This window comes from Chelonia mydas, chromosome 3 (assembly GCF_015237465.2).
Source record: "Chelonia mydas isolate rCheMyd1 chromosome 3, rCheMyd1.pri.v2, whole genome shotgun sequence".
NCBI classification, from domain to species: Eukaryota; Metazoa; Chordata; order Testudines; family Cheloniidae; genus Chelonia; species Chelonia mydas.
Genome location: NC_057851.1, coordinates 184,561,271 through 184,585,351, shown reverse-complemented (window position 1 = coordinate 184,585,351; position 24,081 = coordinate 184,561,271). Strand labels below are relative to the sequence as shown.

The window sequence follows — 24,081 nt, the reverse complement described above, 5'->3', positions numbered from 1 at the left end:
CATAAGAACAGCTATCCTGGGTTAGACCACAGGTCCATCTAGCCCAGTATCTTGTCTTCTGACAGTGCCCAATTTCAGGTGCATCAGAAGAAATGAACAGAACAGATAATCATCAAGTGATCCATCCCATCATCCATTCCCAGCTTCTGGCAAACAGAGGCTAGGGACACCATCCCAGCCCATCCTGGCAAATAGCCATTGAAGGGTCTATCCTCCATGAACTTATCTAGTTCTTTTTTGAACCCTTGCACTCAGAGCAAATCCCCAAACTGTGTGGAGCACTTGTTGGAATAAATGAAGACATGCACCTAAGCCAGCTGGTGTTAAGCAAAATGGGGAGCAAAGCAATCGCCTGCTCAGGTATGTATCTTTGCTTTCTGCATTGGCACATCTCTTCTACATCTTTTCAGCCAATGCAGGATTTGGCCCACAGTTTGGAAGCAGCAAACACAAAATGTTTTGAGATTTTTAGGACACTGACCACTGATTGTTCAAAGCATTTCACCACTGCAAGATGAGTGAAGGTGGAGTATATAAACATGGTGGCATTTTGTCATGACTATGAGATATGTAGCTAATGAAAACAAAATTTGAAAAGAAGTTGATCTTACTTAAAAAATCTGCACACAAATCTGTAATGATTAGGTGACCTTTGCTTCTGTAATCTGTACTGAGAAAAGCTCTATTGTGGAAACATTGATATTTTGTGAATATTGCTTCATTTAATAAACCAAAGTTTAATTTTCTTGAATAGAGAATATGAACACTAGGAAATGTGAAATATAGAACAATCCTGCTTCATTGTGGATAGAGATTAGGTGACAATCTTTTTTTTCAACTACAATTTATTGATTGTATAATGGACTAGTCAGGGGTATGATATAATTTAACTGCCTTTTCTGTGCAAAGTATCGTAATGCAGAGTTGCCAAGTCTTACAATTTTATCGTGAGTCTAACAATATTTGGTATTATTCTTCAAGTCCCAGATTCTGGATGCTCAGCTTTCATTTCCTAGCCTTCAGGGTTGTGGACAAAAGCGTGAAAACATGATGCAAGAGTGCTTCAAGGGTTCAAAAGCAAATAAAGAGCCCTCTTAACATTTTCACTTTTAAATGTCATGATTTAGGGTTGGAAGGAGTGGGAATGTGAAGAAATGAATGTGGTTTATAAGAGTAACCATTTTATGAGGAATTTTAGAGTTGTTTTAGGAAGGTGCAGATAAATTGGAAAGCTCTCAACCTTACAAATCAAAATACATCATTAAAATGTAATTAAAGCAAAGAAGGGAGTTTAGGATTATTTGAAATAAGATAAATTCAAGTTAAGATTTTCAAGAATCCATGCCTAATGCCAGAGTCCCAGATCTATATTTAGGCACCTGATTTCAGGAGGGCTGAGCACCAAGCATCACCCACTGAAGTCCTTGGGCACTGCGCACAAGAAAAAAAATCAAGCCACTTATTTAGGTGCCCAAATATGGACTATAACTAACTCAGATTCGGCGCTGGAGTTAAAGCCCACAAGGGATCCAAAGCTTGAACTTAAACTTCTGACTAGAGTTAAGAGCCAAGTTGCTGCATCTTCACTGCCATTTCAGCCTGAGTTAGTTAAGTAGGGTTAGCTAACCAAAGGTAAGAACACACTTTTTTTTTTTTTGCATTGTAGACCTACCCAAAGGGGGTCTGGCCTGTCAAAGAACAGCTAAAATGCATAATATTAGCCCTCATTACAAATTTCTCAGTTACATTTTACTGGAAATCTGCTGCTAAACAACCTGCTATATTAACTCATGTGTCAGTTATGAAAGAACCCTGCATACATTGAATCAGATATTTTTTAAAATCTTCTATGAAACTAATACCTTGAATTATTTAAAAAATTGTTGTCTGAATTATGTAAAAGGTAAACAGCCTCTCCCATATTTCTCCTATATTTACATATATGATATTCTGTGCCCGTGAAGAGACAGATATAAGACCAAGTAAGTATGATATATTACCAAATGAGGGTTACACTCTACCAGCTTTACTCCCGGTGAGAAGCACCTCCTCTGCAAGAAACACCATTAAAATAAATGTGATTACTTTCAGAGTGAGGTGCTACTCAACATCAATACAGAGGGCAGGATTTGGCTTGAGTGAATAATTTATCAGACTGTCAAAAACAACCTTTGTGGTTGAAGAATGTAACCATGATCAGTGCTATCTGTGGTTTAATATTTTTAGTATTTTCTGTATGTTTCATTGTACAATTTAGAAGTTTGCAATAAAAAGATCTATTTAAAATAATTGGCTGTTTATTATTCATTTAGTGCCCACAGTTGTAGGTACCTACCCTGAAGAGTTTAGAACCGAAGGCCCTGATTCTGCATAGACATACACTACATGTGCCCTCTTTTAACTTTTTGCACTGATTTAGTCCCATTAAAGTTGCCTTTGCAGGATCAAGGTCTGAAAGGACACTAGATAAGACCAGTGAAGACATGAAGGATAAGAGTCTCCTGAGTTCACAAATACTGAAAAAGCACCAGAGCAGCTGGCACAAGCCAAAAGGAAGCAGAGATCAGAGCACTGAATCAGAGCTATCAAACTCTGTGCCAGACATAGTGAGGATTCCCCCGTCTAAGTGAAGATAGTAATCAGCCTCTTTTGTATTATCCTCTGCAGCAGAACTTGATAAATGCAACATGTTTTAAAGACTGCACTGATATTTCCTCTGCCGAGAGAGGGAGAGAGAGAGTGTTGGGGATGGAGGGGGTGGAAGAAGGCACAAGTTGGTTGGGAATAACATCACATAACCTGGAAGTCTCTCCGTGCAGCATGTGAACCACAGCAGAATAGTTTATGAGTGGTTTCAGAGTAACAGCCGTGTTAGTCTGTATTCGCAAAAAGAAAAGGAGTACTTGTGGCACCTTAGAGACTAACCAATTTATTTGAGCATAAATTGGTTAGTCTCTAAGGTGCCACAAGTACTCCTTTTAGTTTATGAGTGTCATTCCTGGGAGTGCACACACATTGCTGTGGGCTAGTCTGCTGGCCTGGCACCGCTTTTGTCATTTTACCTGGAAGGTTTTACTCCCAAATAGAAGCATGTTCATGGAATATAGCTCCCTCTGCATAGATTTTATGGAAAGCAGGTGCTCTGTTGGACACCTTAGGAGACCAGGAACTTTGCCTTGGCTCTCTGTTGTGAGAAGATACAAGAATAGGAGCCAGGCTTGTTCTTAATGTAACATTAATATACCTGGGACAATTCTTAATATGCAAAGGAGATGTGTGAAATTGCACAACCCCAGCTGTGGATTTCAGACAGGATCAGGACTCTCACCCCAGGCTGCTGGAGAGTGGCCCCTCCCCACCTCCTTCTCTCTCTCTCCTCTGAATTTTCCCCCACCCGGATCATAAGAATATACACATTAAAAAAGCAAAGGTGAAAATAAGCACTGCCAGGGACCTCCAACCTCACTAGTCAGCACCAGCTGTGACAGGTCCCAGGACATGGTGGCAAAGGAGCAGGCTGGGAAGAACAGGGGAGACTGATGCCAAAGTGTCCCATCCAACAAACCCGAGCAGTATACAGAAACTCAGGTATTAGATCACTTCCAAAAGGCACCAGCAATGAATTCCTGTTCCTAACAGAACAAGGATTTCAGTACTACCAACCAACGCAGTATCAGTCAGAGCTGGAATGAGGCCACAGTGGTAATTTATTTTGCCTTCATTTCTCTAATGAAACCTCAGTGGAGCTGCCACAATACTGCCCAGATGCAGTTAGTGGCTCTGGAGAAGACAGTCTAACTACACATTGGTTTTGATCTAAATGGAAGGGCCCGATCCAACGCTCCCTGACGTTAATGACCAGACTCCCATTCATTACAAAGGAAGTTGGATCAGGCTCTTATTGCATAACTACTGGGAAAACAAAAACACCAAAGAGCAGGTTTCAGAGTAGCAGCAGCAACGCTAACTCAATTCCTCTCCCTGTGTACATCTGGGAGTTTATCCTTACCCTGACTGCTCCCGTTGTATTGACCTCAAGCGTTTAATCAAACCTGTTCCCTAGTTTAATCTATTTATTAATGATATTATTAATTATTATTAATTATTCAGCGAACCTGGATTAAGGGACCCACATCTAGGTTTAATTAATATTTGATCTGGAGAGATTGCCAGTTTGGGGTTTGCCTGGGTTGACTTCTCAGCAACCAGAAACAAAACAATCTCAAAAGGTGCTTCAAGTTCTCCAGGTCAAATAACTGTGTACGATCCTGCATTACCTTTTATCAAGTTCTCTTGTCCTAAAATCTCACATTGCTCTTAGAGAAGACCATGACTATCGATGCCTCTGTCAGCCTGGCTCCGAGTGCCAAAGCAAATGTGAAACCTCACATGTAAATTATGTAAGCTCCTTCGGTTAGTTACCTTTAAATCTTTTATAGCGGTGCAGTTTCTAAGCAATTTCAATTAGTGATCACTGTATGTAGGTTTTAGGAAGCGCATGGGTGTGCACCATGCATTCTTTTGTTCAGCCCCAGAAATTGCTTAGTACTATTTCAGGATGGGAGTTAAATTGGAGGATGTTTACACAGCAATTTAGTAGGTACTAAACTAACCATGCGGGGAAACTCCTTGTTTTTAGTCCAAGAAGCACTGATCTGAATCATATCGTGTCACCACTGATGAGTAGCTTGTAGTGGATCTCTGCACATCCACTATTTCAATATGTTACACCACAGGAAGTAAGGAGCAATTTTAAAACAGCTCTTATTTGTTTTCATTCCTTTACATTAACTTGCTAGCTGGGCTGATGGAGGGGTGTGTTCAAACAAATGATTTCCTGCTCTCTTTCTGAAAACTATCAGTTATCAGGTGCATAGACCCACAACATTCAAGCATGACCTTAGTCCAAACTGAAGGGCATTTTAATTACACAACGTTTGCGGGAGGGGGGACACGCACAGCCCTTGGGGCTCTGTCTGCAGATGTATCCTGTGTGTTATAAAATGCGTGCAGAGATCTCATCAACGTGCAGCAGCGGCTGTTACCAAAACAATGCACCACGCCACGGCCTTAACTGTGGAAGCAATTAAACAGAGCGCGGCTCTTACCTTTCGGACCCCACTAAAGCCGTATTCGGCCGCGAGTTGCTTCGCTTCTGGCTCGCCCCCTCGGTGCAACTCCACCCAAAAATGATTCGTGTAGACGGCTATTTCAGCGGACGCCAGCAGAAGGAGACCCAGCCAAAAGAGCCCAGCGACCGTCCACGGGGTAAGGCGCCCCCCCTTCATGGCTCTCTCCGCGGGAGCGGGAGCGAACCCCACCAGCCCGCCGCCGCGGGGAGTCCGGGCTTGGAGGGAGGCTGAGCAGGGCGCTGCTAAGGCACCACCTCAGCCGGTGCGCTCCCTCGGCAGCTGGCGCGGCGGGGGAAGTCGGCGGGGCGGCTGGTGAGCGGCCGCGGGCGGGTCTGTGCGCGGGGGGCTCGCGGCCAGATCTGCACTGTCAGCGCCTCCTCGCCGCTAGTATCGGCGGCGGCTCCGGGAAAGCGCCAACCGGGCTGAGGTGAGATTGCAGCGCTGCCAATCACGTGCGGGGAGGAGGTGCGCGGGAGGCTGGGGGGGGGGGGGAGAGCTTTCCTCCCCCCCCGCACGCCCGCTGCCTAGGGCTAGCTAACCCGAGGCGAGCGCTTCCCGCTGCTGCCTGATTCAGCACCCTGGAGAATTCCTCCATTTCTCGGGGCAAGGCGAGGAGAAGCCCAGGGAGACGCGCGCGCTGGGACCAGCCCAGTGCTACCCCTGTGGTGTGTTACACGGGGGGCGAAAGGCGTGTTTCCCTGGGGGGGGACGGTGCTGAGCGAGGCGGGCAGGAGATGCTCCTTACCCCATGCTTCAGTCCCAAATGTTGGCATCAGTGCACCGGGGCTTTCCCCAGCCGATAACCGCTCTGGTCCCAGTGTCCCCCAGGATTTGTGATACACAAATCAAGTATGTAAAGAAGGCTCCGGGACCCGCCGGGAACGGGCATTTGGCGACCCTCCAGAGGACTCTAGCCTGGCTTCCCTCGCCCCTGCCATGATGAGGGAGGGATTGTTTATGTTTACAAGGACCGTGTGTCTTGAGTCCAGGGAGGAGGTTCGGGTCCACCACTGCGCAGCCTGAACTCGAGCTTGTCTCGTTTAGTCATTAGATGAGGGCAGCTGAGCAGCCCAGAAAATGCAAGAGCCGACCACGTTGTTCCCTGTGCAGAGGGAAATATAAATCCGTGTCAGGGAAACGTACAAACAAAACCTTCGTTCCTGAGCCAGTGGGGAGGAAAACGACGCTAAACTAATTCAGATCTTTTAAAGAAATGAATGCTGTAGTAGCAGTTAAAGTAGTAAGGACTTATACGGCTTCCTCTATGGGTAGCTGCATGAGGAAGCAAATACATATCGGGTCATGAGAAGTATTCTTGTGACCCAAGTTTCATCACACTATGTGTGTGTGTGACCTACCTGGATATACATTCCGTCCAATAAACTCTTAAAGCACACAGAGGAAGAGAAACAAAGCAGCAATCCATGCAGTCTATGAGTGTGGTAAGCAGGTAATAAGATATTCCGAGCTAAATTTATGGGCAAAACATTTATAAGAATGTATATTGTCATTTAAATAAGGCAACCATGGATGAGGGTGGGGGACACACAATGCACTAGCAGGGCTTCATATAAGGGATAGAGCTTTAAAAGGGGGTGAAAACTCAGTTCTTTAAACAATAAGCCTTAAAAGCCCGCAAAGAGTCAATTTGCAAAACTCCAGTGGGAATAAATAACACAGGAGACTGGATCCTAGGGTAGTTAGATTGCTGCAGGTTTACACAAATGTATTTATTAATGTGTCACTCAGAAAGAAACTCCTTCAGTTGCCCCATCCTATTTTAAAAAGGAAGCAGCATTCCCTGAGGAACAGAAAAAAAATACACTCCTTTGAGATGTAACAATTGTGTTGTTAGAGAGTGTGTGCCAAGTGGTTATTAATTTTGAAATAAATAGAGCAGTAGACTTGTGGTAATCCATTTTACAAATGGTTAAAATGGAGAAGAGATTAAAACAATTTGCATAAAAGAAGTTGTAAAACAGTAAAGATTAAAGGTATATGGGTTGTCTTATTTTCATTATCCTAAAATACTCTCAAAAGAAGGAAGGAACAGATAACCACAGTGATAGAATAGACACTCCAAAACCAAATGGGAGCTGATGTATTGTGACAAATTATTGATTTCCTTCCTCTGCCTGAAAATCCCCTACTCAGGCAGAAGAAAAATGAAACTTGGGGCCTGATCCAAAACACATTAAAACCAAACTGAAAGCTTTAAAATGAATTACTAATGCTAAAAAAAGGTATGCATTACAAATGGAATATCGGGGAGAAAAGCACTCTCTCAGCCTATTAAAGAGATTATGTCAATGGATTGCAGGTTTTTAGATGCCTGTTCAAAGAGCAAGTATTTACTGAAAATAATATCATACACTATTAAAAAAATCCAAGTTTTTTTTAATTGATCTGGTGACACTCCCATTGCAAATTTTTTTTTTTTTTTTTTTACTACTAAAGCATTTGACGTGTTCCTGGGGAATTTTGGTGCTCATGAAATTACAGGATGAACAGCACTAATTAGAGCTTGCCAGAGAGGAAGCAAGGACTGTAGTGACTTCTGCACAAAGTTTCTCAGGGACAGAAGGGGAGATTTCTAGGATCTACCTGCCTCAAAGAAGCCTAACTTCCCTATAAAAATGTTTAGAAGAGTCCCTGCCCTCTAAAACCATCCCTCTGATCGATGCTTTCCACTTTGCTGCTGATATATATAAGGTGGAGCATCAATAACAAAAAAACTGTTAAAGTCTATAGTCAGGAGCAAGGGAACAGGGCTTCCTGCCAACTGTTTGAGGTGAGGGAGAACAAAAAGGGAGGGACATTAGACAGAAAAAGGGATGAAGGAAAAGAGCAAGGAGGTAGCAAGCTTTGTGATTAAGGCACTGGACTTAGACTCAGGATACCTCGGTTCAATTCCCAGCTCTAGGACTGACCTGGGCCCAGATCCTCAAAAGATATTTAGGTTGTGGATCTGGAGCTTGCTGTGTAACCTCAGGCAGGGAAAATTCCATTAAATAGGTCCAATTAAAGAAAAATGGTAGTTATGAGTCTGTGATCTCAGTCCAGAACCCAGTGGATCAGTTTCTATAGCTTAAAACTACCATAACTGGCAGTTCAAGTTAAGATGCTATAAATGAATGGACATGGCAACTGAACTACTCCATTGGCAGGGCAAATTGGTGAGGCACTCTGATAAATGTGTACTGCCATTGTCCTCCTATACTTCCTCTACAGACAAACCCGGGGTAGCCAATCCATTTCCTACCCCAACAATTAAATTCTCTTCATTTTTCTTACAAAAAGAATCTGGAATTAGTACATGGCCAACAAAATGCAAACATTAGTTTAGGGTTTGGGGGTAATAGAATTGGATGGTACTATGCCAAAGAAGTCCCAATATGTCAAGGCGAATTGTAAATGCTTTTCCTCTGCATGGAAGCCAGTGGAGTTCTCTGAGAACAAGATTTAAATTGCTCAAATCTCTAATAGTGCTAGTAAGCATGTGAGCAGTGGCATTTTGAAAAGCTGAAAACAGAACATTACAATAATCCAATTGCATGGTTATGAAAGAATGAATCATCATCTGAGCATCATTTTGAATAAGCTTGGGTCTCCCTTGGAAGGTTTTTTTTTTTTTGGAAGTTGCCAAATGAGAATATAACCGTATTTCTCACTGGAATCTGAAGCAGCATCAAAGATAATACCTGGATTTGTAGCAACAGATATACGGAAAAACAAGGGGTTATGGGGAGATTTGAAATGAAGGAGTCAAGTGCATTTTAGCAATTAATGGCATGAGGTGGCATTGCTTCACTTTAGAAAGCTGGACATTCATGTTAGAAGTTATAAAGGAAGGGAGTGAGAAAAATAGCCTTTGAAGAGAAACTAAGTGCAAGGACATATAGCCATGAACCTACTATGTACCACGGACATTGGAGCGGATTCCTGGGAAAAGGTTTCCCCAGAGCCAGAACATGTAAATAAAATAAAACAGGGCTTTGGAAAATACCTAGGGAGTGGGAGACCATGGAGGAAAACTTATGCTGTGACTACTTCAAGTAATGATAGGATCAAACATCACTTCAAAGCAATGCCATAACAAACAGGCTAGGTTTCCAACAAATGCCCCTATTATACCCTAAGTATCATATCTTAGCCAAGGTTATTTTCCTCAAAGAGAAAGACCAGTAAGTATCTACTAGTCTCTTCCACTCTTGGCCCAGAGACTCTTCATTCTATCTGCCTTCACTTAGTGGGGGCAGGTTCTCTCTGGCTTCTATCAGTGCTACTCATCACATCCACCAGATGGGTTCATTAAAAAATGACAGCCATTGTCCCCCTCCCCCTATCTTTCTCTTTTGTGCTTATCCTAAGAGAACAAATTTAAAGAGAGAGAATTTGACCCAGAAACAGCCAATATCTTAAGGTTCATGCAAGCCCCTTAAATACTGTTTCAGAGCTGTGTATTGACTGAAGCATAGACTGATACGGGTCCAACAAATTCTGCTATCAGGCATTTACATTGCAGTAATTTCTGGAAGCCTACAAGGGTCAAGGCTCCATTGTGCTAGGTGCAGTAGTAGTAAATCGAAAGATGCCAGTACAATTCCAAGTACAGAGGTGCTCTCTCAAATCTTCAGTACTTTGCTTTTAATAACTAAACACCACCAGCATGGTACCTGCAGTACTTATATAGGAAATGCCTAGAGAATACTATGAATACAGCAGTAACATTCCTCAGTTAGCAAAGATATACGGCTGGCAACTATTTTTGATAGTAAAGAAATAGTCACATGCTTGCACCTGTACATTGCAGATGCAAAATACTTGAATGCTCGCATTAAATAGTCTAATATTTGTACACATGTTCATACTGGCACCTGTGAAGGTCACAGAGGCCAATTGATTTTGCTGGTGCATGTTTTTAAATATGTACATACATGCAATTATTATACTATTTAAAGTGTGTGTGCAGGTGTTAGTAGGTCCACAGGTGTCTATATCAACAAGGGGCAGTTGTATATATGCATGTACGTAATTTAGTGCATACAGAAGGGAGCACAGCCTTGGAAAATTTAGATTTATGTATGTTATGTTAATAGAGCCCTGCTTGGGGTGAGAAGATTTGTCAAAATAAGCACTGATACTAAAACTGTTGTAAAATGGGTTCGGGGACATTCAACCATAACAAAGGAGAGAATAGTAATCTGCACAATCATAGCAAATCAACTAATCAAACCAACAAGTGCTTCTCTAGACCAAGGATCAGTCCTCTAGTGTGCTTGGTGTACTTACTCGGGAGGGTTTCTAAAGTGTCCTGTGGCATTTGAAAAACCTCAGTCTGGACTAGTTGGTGGTATAACAATTTGAACAGACCTCTGCTGTTTGAGGTTGTTGGGCTTTTTGATTATAGATTTATTAATGCTGGCAACAGCATTTAAAGGTAACTGGCTCCTGATCGTCTGCATATTTTGCCTTAAAATAAGCTGCTGTTAATGGAGAGAGAGAGAGAGAGGATTAAAACAGATACTGCTTTGCATTTAAGGTGTGTGAATCTAAGAGGTTGGCATTTAGCTGGTTCTACAACTAAAATAAGTCCCCTACCATCCCTTTGTAGTACTGTATGATCCTTCAAAACTTAGAACACTTGAAGTTCAGATGCACACTAACAATCTTCCAGTCTACAGTTTCTGAATTTCATAATCCTACATTCTTCAGAGCAGGAACCAGCAAAACATAGGATATTTATTGTACCAGTGCATACATGAGCCATGGTGTCAGTTATCGGAGTAGCATGGAATTATAAGTACCAACAGAACAACATGGCAAAGTACATAGTGGAAAATGATTAATGTAATCAGTGAAAGCAGTTTCCCATACCTCATATTATATTTACTTTCACATGCACATGATCCAGAAAGATGAAAGGTGGGTTTAAAGATACATTTCAGCCTATGTGCCTGCTACATTTGGAAGGATGAAGAGAAGAATGTGAAACATTGTTAAACTATAATTTATACAATAAATTCACAGGGGCTGTGTGCTTAAGCCTTGATTCAGCAAAGTACATTTAACTTTAAGCAGGAGCTTAAGCCTGGCTGACTTCAATGAGATTTAATTAACATAATTAAGTATTTTACTAAATAGAGTACACACAAAAATAGATGTGATTAGTCATAGGTGTAAGTGCTTTTCTGAATCAGGCCCTAAATAGCCAATGCAGAAAGTTCCCTTAAAGTGGTGAATTGAAATCATTGTGGGTAAAAAAGCCCACTTCTTCAGATGTCATGGACCCCATCCCACGCTCCAAACCCACGAAAGCTTATGCCCAAATAAATCTGTTAGTCTTTAAAGTGCCACCAGACTCCACATTTTTGTGGATACAGACTAACACGGCTACCACTCTGATATTTAAATCAATGTATTTGTATGATGCATTTGTATTAAAAAGATAAGCTTGTCAGATTCAACAATCTTGTATCATTTTTATGACTTGTTAGAGAGTCTTCAGGGGAGGTCTGTGAGAGTGATTTTAGACCTAGAATTGCTCAGAGAAATCAGTGAGGCTTGGACCAGATGGCTTCTCGGTGACATTTTAGGAGATAACAATGGATGAAAAGAGGACTCATATGAGACTGGAGAATGCTGTGGGAAAGATCAGAAAACATTTAAGGGAAAATAACTTGGTTGAGGGCCAAGGGAAAAGGAAACCCAAAAGGTTTACAAGACAATGGGGACACCTGGTAAGAGGCTGGGGGAAATTGTAAAAGATATAGGGTTGGCTCAGAGAGGTACAGGTCATATATTAGTAAGGTTCAAAGTGACTAAGCATGGAGCTCAGAAGGGGAAATTAGAGAAACCCAAAGAAGAGGCTTCTGAGAAAATCCAGCTAACCAGATGACAAAACCGTAACAAATTACTCATTGGTCAGTGGGGGCAGGTGACATGTAGATAAGGCATACACCAATACCTTCTCAACCTAATCAGGGCTCTAAACTGGAATCACTTGGATTTAACCTGAAGAAAGCCAGTTGAAAAGTTTAACAAAGTTTTTGGTGGGAAAAATGCAGTTTTGTCAATATCAAAATGTTTCGCAGAAACATCTCAATTTCTATGAAATTTTCAATGGGAAAAAGTGAAAATGAATCATTTCAACTTACTGATTTAATTTCAATAATGTCAAAATGTTTCTTGTATAATTTATAGTTGTTTTAAATGATCAAACAAAACTCAGAATTTCCAAATCAAATTTATTCTGAATTTCTGTTCCACAAGAAATGTTGAAATTTCTGTTAAAGCTCCTTGGGGCAGGTGCTGTCGCTTTTGTTCTGTGTTTGTACAACCTTAGCTCACTGGTGACCTGTACCATGAATAGGCATTACGATCATACAAATAATAAACATTTTATTCCAATTTTGAATAAAAACAAAATTTCAGAATTTTCCTTTTCTCCCCCACACAATCAATAACCTTGAGAAACATGGTACGCTGAAATTCCACCTTCCCTCAATATACACATTAGCTGCCATGATTTAGGAGATACTTATTGTTTGCTTGGGAAGGGATGAGAGAATCTTACTGTTGTATTCAGCCCCTCCCTAGCGATCATCAGATTTTTCATAGCAGAAAAGACACTAAGAGTGGAATTCATATATTTTCTAACGAAAACATAAGTGCCTTTTTCCAGATTTTCAGTGCTACTGCTCTGTACATGTTGATTTTATCATCAGCCCCTTGTTCCAAGAGTAGAATAGATTGCATAGTACCAGAGTCAGCATAAGAAAGGAAACGAGATAGAAGCTGAATTTTGTACAAAGAAGAGGTGAGCTGATTCTGAAAGAGCTGGGTACTTATCAGTCAGGAGCTATGATATTCTATGGAATAAAAACACTGAGGAAGAAAGAGGCTCTTAGTGTAATCAAGATCCTCTTGTTAAGAAATTGTTGCTTTAGTTAGACAACATGTTTGCTTATGGCTGGGGAATAAGAAGTGAAATTCATCATTAGGTTAAGCCCATGAAAGTAAATGGAGTGGTGGGAGGGATATATTGAACTCATATCATCACTGGTGTTTCTTTACCTCACATCTTTTAACCCCACACAAGTTTAAAAAAACTGTTTGAAAAAGGATAAGAATTCAAGACCCTGTTGCAGGTGTTACCCATAAAGCACTAAAACACTGGTCTGTGTCCAGCCAAAATAACTCTCTCCCAGCTGTAGAGAAGGGTAAGACAACCAGTAATTCATGGTCAGCAGAAAGGATGGATATTATTGGTACAAGTACTTAGCAGGTGTAGGGGGGTTAAAGTACCTTTTATTCCTCTTCCACTCAATAATTATAGGGAGTTGTGCCCAATTAATTTTTGTGCTACCTGTAGTTAAAAGATGCAGCAAGATATAAAATGTACAATAGATACTGTCACTCTACATAATCCCTGGCATAAGCTTTGTTGAACTGGTGTCAAGGTTGAGAATACATATCACTTGGGTAAATTTGCATGCCATCAGTAATACAGGGTCCCTACAAGGGAAGGAGTCTATCCTGAGCCTCTTAGAGAGAGCGTTAAGATTATGTCTACACTGTGAGCTAGTGAGGTGGTTCTCCTGCTCGCATACAAGGACTCGTATTAGCTCTCATTGAGCTTGCATGAGTATAAGTAGCAGTGTAGGCATGGTAGTATGGGTATCAGCAGTGAAGGCATGGCTGAGTCATGTGAACTACAAACTCACCTGACGCTAGTGGGTATGCACTCAGCACAGCTCAGCTGTGCCTCCACGGTGGTGACACGGCTACTTATACTCACGCTAGCTCGAGGAGAGCTAGCGTAAGTACGTGTACTCGAGTAGGGGATTCACACCCCTAGCTCGTAGGGTAGAGATAGGGAGTGCCCTCCGAGACATCTGCAACTTAAGCCACTTCACAAACCAGTGTTGTGGAGTGCACATTTTTGGTACTCGCCCCACCAGCAGTATTAGGGCAGGATCATCACTATCTGCAGACATGTTAAAGCCTTTATGGAAGAGGATGACCCAGGGAAGATAGAGGAAGGCAGTGATACAGTTACCGGCATTTTCAAATTTAAGGGGTCTGCTACATGCCTTTTTTAGGTTACAGCCTTTTTTATTAAAAGCTAAGAAGACAATCTGATCAAATGACAAGTTACAAAGCAGACAAGACGGGAACTCAAAAATGGGAAGGACGGGAAGCCAGGGTCTCTATGGGGCAAAGTTAAGGTTGTTTGAGTGAAGTAGTTCCATACGTTGAAAGTTTATCCTTAACTTTGACTCTCCTCATTTTCTAAATGGTCCATGAAGATGTCTGCTTGCTTTCTTTATTCATGTTGGCACAGTGACAAAGATTAAAAAGCAGTTTGGGTGAATAGCATTTTAACAGAGATTTGCCCTTAAAGCTCAATATTTTCTACTTCAGATAAAATTTCCATAGCCCAGTGAAAATGAAAGGCCAGTGGAAGAAAAATGAACATCCCTCCATCTCTGCTGGGGCTTCTTTGATTACTCTTCTTCCAGTCATTCTTCTGTCAGTTGCTGCCAGAAGGAACAAAATATTAAGAAGCCCCAAAATGGATTGGGGCATGTCTTGGGTAAGTTTGTTCATTTTCTTTTCATACTGATTTCACACATTCACAGCTTATCCCCCAGGAGAATGCTGCTGACCAGCTGTTAGTTTCCCCATGTTGTGTGTGAAAAATCTCAAACAACCAAAAAATTGCTTGAAGCAGAATGTCCCAGAATAACAGTTTTCAGTAAGTAAATCAATTTATTTATTTCTATCAACATCCATGTCCATTAGCCTCCCTTTGGAGTGGTCTTTACGCTTTGTAGCATTCTGCTGTCTCAAGCTAAGGACTTGGCCAAATCCTTTCTCCCTTTTAATCATCAATCAGCTTTTGCAACTGTTGGTTTTAGGGCTTTTAGTTGAGGGATGCGTGTGGGGTTTGAGCTGGGCAAATGCTGAAGATTTTCTAAAAACATTTGTTCAAATATGTATGGGTTAGATTGTAATGAGTCCTAAGACAGCCATGCAGTGTGTGGTGAGGGGGGAAAGCCTCCCTTCCAACCCCTATGTGCATGCTACTCATGGGCCTAGGTCCTGTGCAGAATGCTGCAGGCCAGATGCTCCGTCTAGACAGCAAGTGAGCAAGGAGATAAAGAGAGATGGAGGAGAAGGTGGAACCTTGGTGGCATCCCTACGCACTAGCCAGCTGAGCTGGGTAGGTGCACAGAGAGAAGTAAGTTGCATGCTTTCAAGAGGGAAGCATGGCTGGAATTGCAGCTGCTGCAGGAGCTTCCTTCCTTCCTTCCACTGCAGGAGCTGCTGTTGCCCATTGCCACTACTCATGGCTAAGTGCAAAAAGCACAATACCGCCTCAGGATCCTATTCAGTAAAGCATTTAAGCATGTGCGTAAGTCCCATTGACTCCAATAGGAATTAAACCAGTGCTTAAAAATGAAGGTACAGAAATAGTCCCTTTCTCTTTGTTTCCTATGAATAATTGTGCAACTGAGTTTTACTCACATGGATGTTCCTGGACAGTGAATGTCAAGTTTGCACACAACAGTATTTATGGAAACTGAAGTTTAAGCTGACATGTGAGTATTTGTACCAAAAGTGCTCATTCACTCATTCAGTGAGTGTACAGAAACAATGTTGGAAATATCAAACACACAGATGCAATTTTCAGAGAGGAATTCTTAGGGTTTAAAGAAAAAGCAGCAAAATAGTGCTGAATCCTTTTGAACAAATACATTTGAGAAAATATGGATCTATTCACAAACATTCTAGGAGCAGAAAAGAAGGTTAAATTCAACAGATAAATCAATTGTGAATTATTTGCTCAGCTATAATACTAGACATGGGATAATTCTCCTTTTTATGCAACTGTACAAATTCTACTTACTAGACTGCCCCAATGATAAATCCAGATTGTGATAACTACATAAAGTTATGTTGCATATATCATTTAAATGTGGTTTAAATTTTTAAATGATTAAGTATATATAATTACATGAAGCCATTAAAACAACAAGGAGTTCGGTGCCACTTAAAGACTAACTGATTTATTTGGGCATAAGTTTTTGTGGGTAAGAAACCCACTTCTTCAGATGCATGGAGTGAAAATTACAGATACAGGCATAAAATATATATTGGCACATGAAGAGAAAAGGGAGTTACCTTACAAGTGGAGAACCAGTGCTGACAGGGCCAATTCAGTCAGGGTGGATGTAGTCCACTCCCAATAACTGATGAGGAGGTGTCAATACCAAGAGAGGGAAAATTGCTTTTATAGTGAGCCAGCCACTCCCAGTCCATATTCAAGCCCAAAAATTGATGGTGTAAAATCTGCAAATGAATTGTAGCTCTGCAGTGTCTCTTTGAAGTCTGTTTTTGAAAGTTTTTTGTTGAAGAATGGCTACTTTAAAATCTGTTATTGAATGTCCAGGGAGATTGAAGTATTCTCCTACTGGCTTCTATGGGTTACCATTCCCAATGTCCAATTTGTGTCCATTTATCCTTTTACATAGAGACTGTCCAGTTTGGCCAATGTACATGGCAGAGGGGCATTGCTGGCACATGAGGGCATATCACATTAGTAGATGTGCAGGTAAATGAGCCCTAGATACAACCACATTTGCTCCAATGTCTACAGCCAAGCCTTAAGATACAACTGCATTTGCTCTAATCCCTCAGACAGAGACAAACACCTACAAGATCTCTATCAAGCATTCTTAAAACTACAATACCCACCTGGGGAAGTGAGGAAACAGACTGACAGAGCGAGATGGGTATCAGAAGTCACCTACTACAGGACAGGCCCAACAAGGAAAATAACAGAACACCACTGGCCATCACGTACAGCTCCCAGCTAAAACCTCTCCAGCGCATCATCAGACGATCTACAACCTATCCATCATAAGACCCAACCACACCAGCCACACCATCAAGGTCTCATTCACCTGCACATCTACTAATGTGACAGATGCCATCATGTGCCAGCAATGTCACTGAAGATGGTGTTCAGAAAAGAAAATGTTTATAGTGTATTTTTTATTTTGAATTTCTTAGAAATAATTAAACTGTCATACAACTTTATACAATTCTTCACCTGCCAAAGAGTTTTTAGTGTTTGCCAGACACCTGGCAATGCTTCAGTTCTGTCAGTTTGGCCTCAGTGACTGAGCAGTTGAAACCTTCAGGATTGCAGCAAGGTGTGCATCAGATAGTTGTGTTTGGTATTTTGACTTGTTTATATTCATTGTGGAAAAAAGTGATGCTGCCTCCATGCCTGACTCTGCCTGGCAACTAATGATTCTGCCTGGCAACTAGTGATGGTATCTCTGTCCCTCTCCCCCAGCCAATGGGAGCTGCAGGGGGTGGCACCTGCAGCAGACATTGCCAGCAGCACATCTGCATATGTCTCTCCTCCACGGGCTGCACTGGGGAGGGTCTCGGGCTGCAGATGGCCCACGGGCCAGGACTTTGAGACCCCTGGTCTGTGTCATCTGTTATCATTCCAGCTTCTCGGCTCTCATTTCCTTGTCACTGGTTGCACAAGTTGTTCAGTTTCTCTGTTTGTGCACTGTTGAGACGAATGCTTTTCATAATCTATACAGAGAATTTATGGGAGTGACGCAGCAATGAGGAGAGTTTGTGGGCTGTCAAAGATCAATCCAATCATTTCAACAGCTGTGAATGGTTCAGTACTTATCTTCCATCTTGATTTCACATATAATTGGTGAGAGCAGAATGTCAATGCCACTAGCAGTTAACAATGGTGGAACTGGAAAACTTCTCCAGCTCATTCCTGTGAACTACAGACGGTCCTTGATGTGGATGTCTGGGCCTTTATCATCTCCTAGGCAGCAGACACATTGTTGTACCTGATAGAGGCAAAGTGCTTCATATTTCATTCATTCCACCATCTATTAGCTGAATTTTGAGGCAAAAGTTTCAGTAGTTTCTTTTTCATTAGAGGAGTAGCTCCAGTTGGAGAACATGAACCACTTCTCACTGAAAATGATTCAGATTGTCAGAAAGAAGAACTCATGGAGATACCCTGGGACTATGAAGGCCAAATGAACTTCTCATTGTGCAAATAGGTGTACTGTTACTTTCTCCATCCCTCCATCTGTTTATTTGCCTGTTGCATATTGTGCAAAACAGGGATGGACAAAGTTTTTGGCCTGAGGGCCAGATCTGGGAATAGAAATTGTATGGTGGGCCATGAATGCTCACAAAAATTGGGGTTGGGGTGCAGGCTCCATAAATTAGGAGTTCATGGTGCAGGAGGGAGGCCTGGGGGAGTGGGATGCGGGAAGGGCTCTGGAATGGGGATGGGGCTGGGCATGACGAGTTTGGGGTGTAGGAGGGTGCTCCAGGCTGAGACCAAGGGGTTCGGTGGACGGAAGGGGAATCAGGGCTTGGGCAGGGGGTTGGGGCACGTGGAGTGTCTTAGAGGTATAGGCTCTGGGCAGCGCTTACCTCAAGCAGCTCCCGGAAGCAGCAGCATGTCCCCTCTATGGCATGTCCCCTCTATGGCTCCAACACAGCAGCATGGCCAGGTGGCTTTGCGCGCTGCCCATCCACAGGCACCATCCTGCAGCTCCCACTGGCTGCAGTTCCCAGTCAATGCAAGCTGCGGGGGCAGTGCTTGGGATGGGGGCAGCGGCAGCGTGCAGAGTAGAGCTCCCTGGCTGCCCCTATGCGTAGGAGCCGGAGGGGGCCATGCCACTGCTTCTGGGAGCTGTGTGGAGTGGCCCCCGACCCTGCTCCCCAGCTGCAGAAGTTTGCCCACCCCAGTGTAAAATCATAAATTGTAAGTAATCCAGGGAGGGAGTGTATGTGTTATCGGTTTGTTTGGTATCCAGTGCAATAGGCCCTAATTCCTGAATAGGATTTATAAGTGCTATTGCAATAGAAACTTGGAAAACAAATATGGAGGATTTTCAAAGGTACAAGGACCAGGCAGATATTCAAGTCCCACTGAAGACCAACAGGAGTTGGATGCTAAACACCTATTTGTGCCTTTGAAAATCTTCCCCCAAAGCAATAATTTTGTCTGGAGACTTGTTTGTTTTTATGCCAAAATCCAAATTAATCTCCTGAAGGTTATTTTGGGTTGGTTTGTCTTCAGTGATGTCTCTGCTCAAATCATTATAGGATTCCTGAGGTACCAGGAATGTGCATCAGCATGTGTAGGCCTACATTTGTCTGTGCCTCTTTATGGTGATTAACACCTTGCTTCAGAAGTGGGCATATTGACTTGAAGCAAAATGGAACTATTCACAGAGCAATGTACTAAACACGTGGAAGGGTAGTCAAATCTGGAGCTATATAAACAGAAAGAATGATTAAACCAAGGGAAGGGAAAACACTTGTTTCAGACAACTCTTATCTGATCAATATTTGGGGGGGGTTCCTTTTTAATAAAGAGAACAATGCTTTTTTTGCCTTAGAATTACAATGGGCGCATCCCAAAAATTGGGAATGCATAACTTGTGGAGTGAGTTCTAATTCATTAGAAATAACTCAGGTAGAGGTTTCTAACCATACCTACAAGCTGGGCATTCTTGACAGAAAACTACCAAGCCAATGAGTGAAAAATGATAAGAAGAGGATTCTTCAAAAATCTGGCAATAACCGAAAGTCACAGATATTTATACCCTGCTATCTAATTAGATTTGCAAGCAGAAGCATTTTAGCAGTCAGAACTGCGGGGTTAGCATGGAGGGCAACCTTCAGAATAATTTGTCGGTGCTTTGTCATTTAAAAGGGTTGCGATAACTCTCTTTATTTCATTCAGTGTGAAGTGAGAGCAGAGCTAAAAACAGTTCAGGGCCCAGTATATGTAAAGGTATCTGAACAGTCCTCAGATTATGGTTTTATTCAGAGAAAAGCACAGAACAGGACCAATGAGAAGGAAGGAGCCTGACCCTGCATTCTAGATACACCCAAGTCTTCAAGCATCATGCTCTAGTAGCTTAGGGCACTGGCATTAGTTAGGAAACCTAAGTGCTATTCCCACCTCTGCCACTAATTGACATGATCATAGGTAAGTCACTTCACCTCCCTGTGCCTATGTTTCCCCTCTGACCTTTTGTCAGTTTTGATGGTGAGCTCATCAGGGCAGGGTGGTCTCTTGCTATGTGCCAGGCAACGTACAAACAATAGGTCACCAGCTTGCTGGGCTCTCTGGGCACTACTGTAACACAAACAATAAAAACTCGCTCCTTTGACATAAATGGTTGGTTTGTATAATGGTTTGATGTGGTCAGTTCTTAAGGCCAAATCCAGTGCCCCTTACTCAAGAGCCATACCTTGGAAGTCACTGGAACTACTCATGCGAGCAAGAGGAGCTAGACCTTGCCCAAGGTAGGCAAGTTTGCCAGGGGTGTCCACACAACCCCCAAACCAGCACCGCCTAGAGAGAGATGCTTCTGAATGGGAAAATCGTCAATTCAGTCTTCTAATTCACAGCAGAACATAGAGTAGTTCAGATAAATGATGATAATAAAGGCCATTATGACTTCATTGCAATGCATCTTAGATATTGATTGACCACTGGCAATTCAAGGAAACAAAAGGAGAACTACATGAAAGATACAGGACAAAGCTCATTTTTCAAGGTACAGCTTCCTGCAGTGTTGTATTGGTGGTACAAAATCTTACGTCACAAAATCATGCATGTGTATCACAATGTATGATCCTTTGCATGATTACTGGTGAGATATGGGATAAAGTGCATCCTGAACATTAAGCAACAAACAAAGGATGTCTTTTAAAGTAAGGGACAGATCGTCAACCTTATTCAGGCAGTTTAGAAAACAATGATTTACCACCAGGCTCCAGATACTGAAACAGATTCGGATATGCTTATGCCTATTGAGTAACAGTATCAGACTCTGGACTTTAAAAGTGTTATAGCACAAGCTGGTAGAAATGGCACAAGGAGCTCTTTGAGGTAGGTACTGCCTACCCTGTTTTGAGTCAGATGTGGTATGATCCTCACCCACTGCTATAAACTGGCTCTGAGCAAATTTTTACTCGCCTCCCCACATTTAGATGAACAGGGCCCCTACTGGCAAGTGGAGGATGAAGGCTGGAGCCAAAGGCTAAGAGCTTTTAAAGTACTGATATGCTATAAATACAGAGAGCCTCTGTACTTATACACCACACACACACACACACTCAAGACCAGAGGTAGAGAACAAAGGCAGCATGTAAAGAGATGTAGCGGTCTTGAATTGAAACACTTTCAATGTGAAACTAATTCAGTGTCCCTGTGTTGGATACACTGCCCTCCAAGCAGGATGTACAAGCTGTAACCAGGACAATGGAACAGAATCAGCTGAGACATAAAAGCAGATTATTTAGTACAACAGTGGCTGAGTAGCAATAGCTGCAAGCAAAGTCCCCCTTAAATAAAGGCAATGGGCAAAATCTTGGCCTCACTGAAGTCAATGGCAAAACTCCAACTGACTCCAATGTTGTTTTAAATACCATTTATGGCCAGGTCAAAGTAAATTGGCAGTGCCACTCAAAAGCACTTGGAGGAAGGAAAGAAGCAAATGTGAGCAAAATTTTAAGGGCTTGTCATACTGGATCAGACGTTGGGTCCATTAAATCCTGAATCCAAAGTCTTAGTAACCAGTAATCTCATGAGGCCAAGGCCAAGAGTTTAGCAAATTTGGGATTGACTTAAAAAAAAAAAAGAAGCAAAAACCCACTGAAAAGGAATAAGCATCCTATCACCTGTAGCACTGCTTGAACAATAATTTTACACAAATATATTTCATCACTATGTAATACTGTTCTAAATTTTGGAATACACCTCTTTACCGGAAGTCCTCCAGCAGCTGGTATCCTTGAATCCTTGAATCCTCAAGTTTCACTGTTTTGGTGTCAGCCATCTCTGGGGGTACTAAAATAATCACACAGAACTGAACTCTCATTAGTGGTAGCTGAAAATACTGCATTTATTTATTTATCGATCAACACTAGATACAGAAAGAGCTTCTACCCCAAGCTTTCGGCCATGACCTTCTACACAATAACACAAAACCAAATAACCCCAATATCAGAGGATTTTATTAAAGTTTAAACCCTTCAAACAACCTCCCTGCCGCCCCACACACACTCACTCTTCACTCCACTCCTTGTGAACCAGGGGAAAAAATAAGAGCCCTGCAGCCCACATTTGCATTTTGCAGACTGGTGATTGAAAAGCTGTTTTCCCTGATTCACTGCACTTTGTACTGAATGCTGGGCTTTGGAATTTGGAGAGAGAGGTTAAAAAGCTAACTTTTCATTTTTTCCCTCTTGAACTGTGTGTTGTATGTTAAATTTGCTAATGAAAAACCTGGAAGCAAGAAAAGGTGAAGTAAAAGGGCATATCCTTTCATGTTACTACTAAACTATGAGTGAAGTTTCAATAGCATGTAAGTGATTTAGGAGCCTAAGTCCCATTTTGAAAAGTGATTTGGCAAGACAGACTCCTAAATAGATAATGGCATAGAGAGTACACTTATAAAGTTTGCGGACAATACCAAGCTGGGGGGAGGGGGTTGCAAGTGCTTTGGAGGATAGGATTAAAATTCAAAATGATCTGGACAAACTGGAGAAATGGTCTGAAGTAAACAGGATGAAATTCAATAAGGAAAATGCAAAGTACTCCACTTAGGAAGGAACAATCAGTTGCACATATACAAAATGGGAAACGACTGTCTGGGAAAGAGTACTGCAGAAAGGGATCTAGGGGTCATAGTAGACCATAAGCTAAATATGAGTCTACCGTGTTACACTGTTGCAAAAAAACACGAACATTATTCTAGGGTGTATTAGAAGGAGCGTTGTCAGCAAGACACGATAAGTAATTCTTCCACTCTGTGCTGATTAGGCCTCAACTGGAGTATTTTGTCCAGTTCTAGGCACCACATTTCAGGAAAGATGTGGACAAATTAGAGAAAGTCCAGAGAAGAGCAACAAAAATGATTAAAGGTCTAGAACACAACCTATGAGGGAAGATTGAAAAAAACTGGTTTTGTTTAGTCTGGAAAAGAGAAGACTGAGAGGGGACAGAACAGTTTTCAAATACATAAAAGGTTGTTACAAGAAGGAGGGAGAAAAATTGTTCTTCTTAACCTCTGAGAATAGGACAAGAATCAATGGGCTTAAATTGCAGCAAAGGAGGTTTAGGTTGGACATTAGGAAAAACTTTCTAACTGTCAGGGTGGTTAAGCACTGGAATAAATTTCCTAGGGGGGTTGTGGAATCTCCATCACTGCAGATTTTTAAGAGCAGGTCAGACAAACACCTGTAAGGGATGGTCTAGATAATACTTAGTCCTGCCATGAGCACAGGAGTCTGGACTAGATGATCTCTCAAGGTCCCTTCCAGTCCTATATTTCTATGATTCTAAATCACTTGGAAATTTTACCCTAATCCCCATTTTGAAAAGTGAGTAAGGAGATTGACTCTCAGTGAAAGTTAATAGGACATAGACACCTCAGTGCCTTAGACACATTTCAAAATGGGACTTAGGGTAAAGTCTCCGAAAGTGACTTAGAGCCTATGTCTTGCCTGATAAACTAAGAGAACATTTCAGAAACAGGGCCATATTATTTTTCTTGCATATGGTTATTCATTCTGCCTTCTCAAAAGGGACATCCAAGAAAGAGACTATGCATTTTCACAAGAAAGTGTTGGGACCATTATCTTACATATAGGGTTTACTTTCCACTCATATTATACACACACACTTTAATTCCCTTTACGCCAACTATTTACAGATTCACTCCATCCTTGAGACGCAGCCTCTTGTACAATGTACACTGAGGGATCCACCCACCTCTGTTTTGATTGACAGGATGAAGATTCTTCACTTTCATTTTATATTTGACCAGGCCTCTGCTTCAAACAACAGTGCTCTGATAAA

General features: G+C 41.9%; 1 protein-coding gene across 1 annotated transcript in view; it reads right to left on the bottom strand.

The window, feature by feature from the left end:
- Positions 1 to 5,594, bottom strand: part of PCSK2 (proprotein convertase subtilisin/kexin type 2) — a 206,571-nt gene extending 200,977 nt beyond the window's left edge. Inside the window, exon 1 of the mRNA XM_007064133.4 lies at positions 5,109 to 5,594. Coding sequence (XP_007064195.1) covers positions 5,109 to 5,288 — 180 coding nt within the window. The 5' untranslated portion in view covers positions 5,289 to 5,594. The remainder of the gene's footprint in view (positions 1 to 5,108) is intronic.
- Positions 5,595 to 24,081: the final 18,487 nt, after the last annotated feature.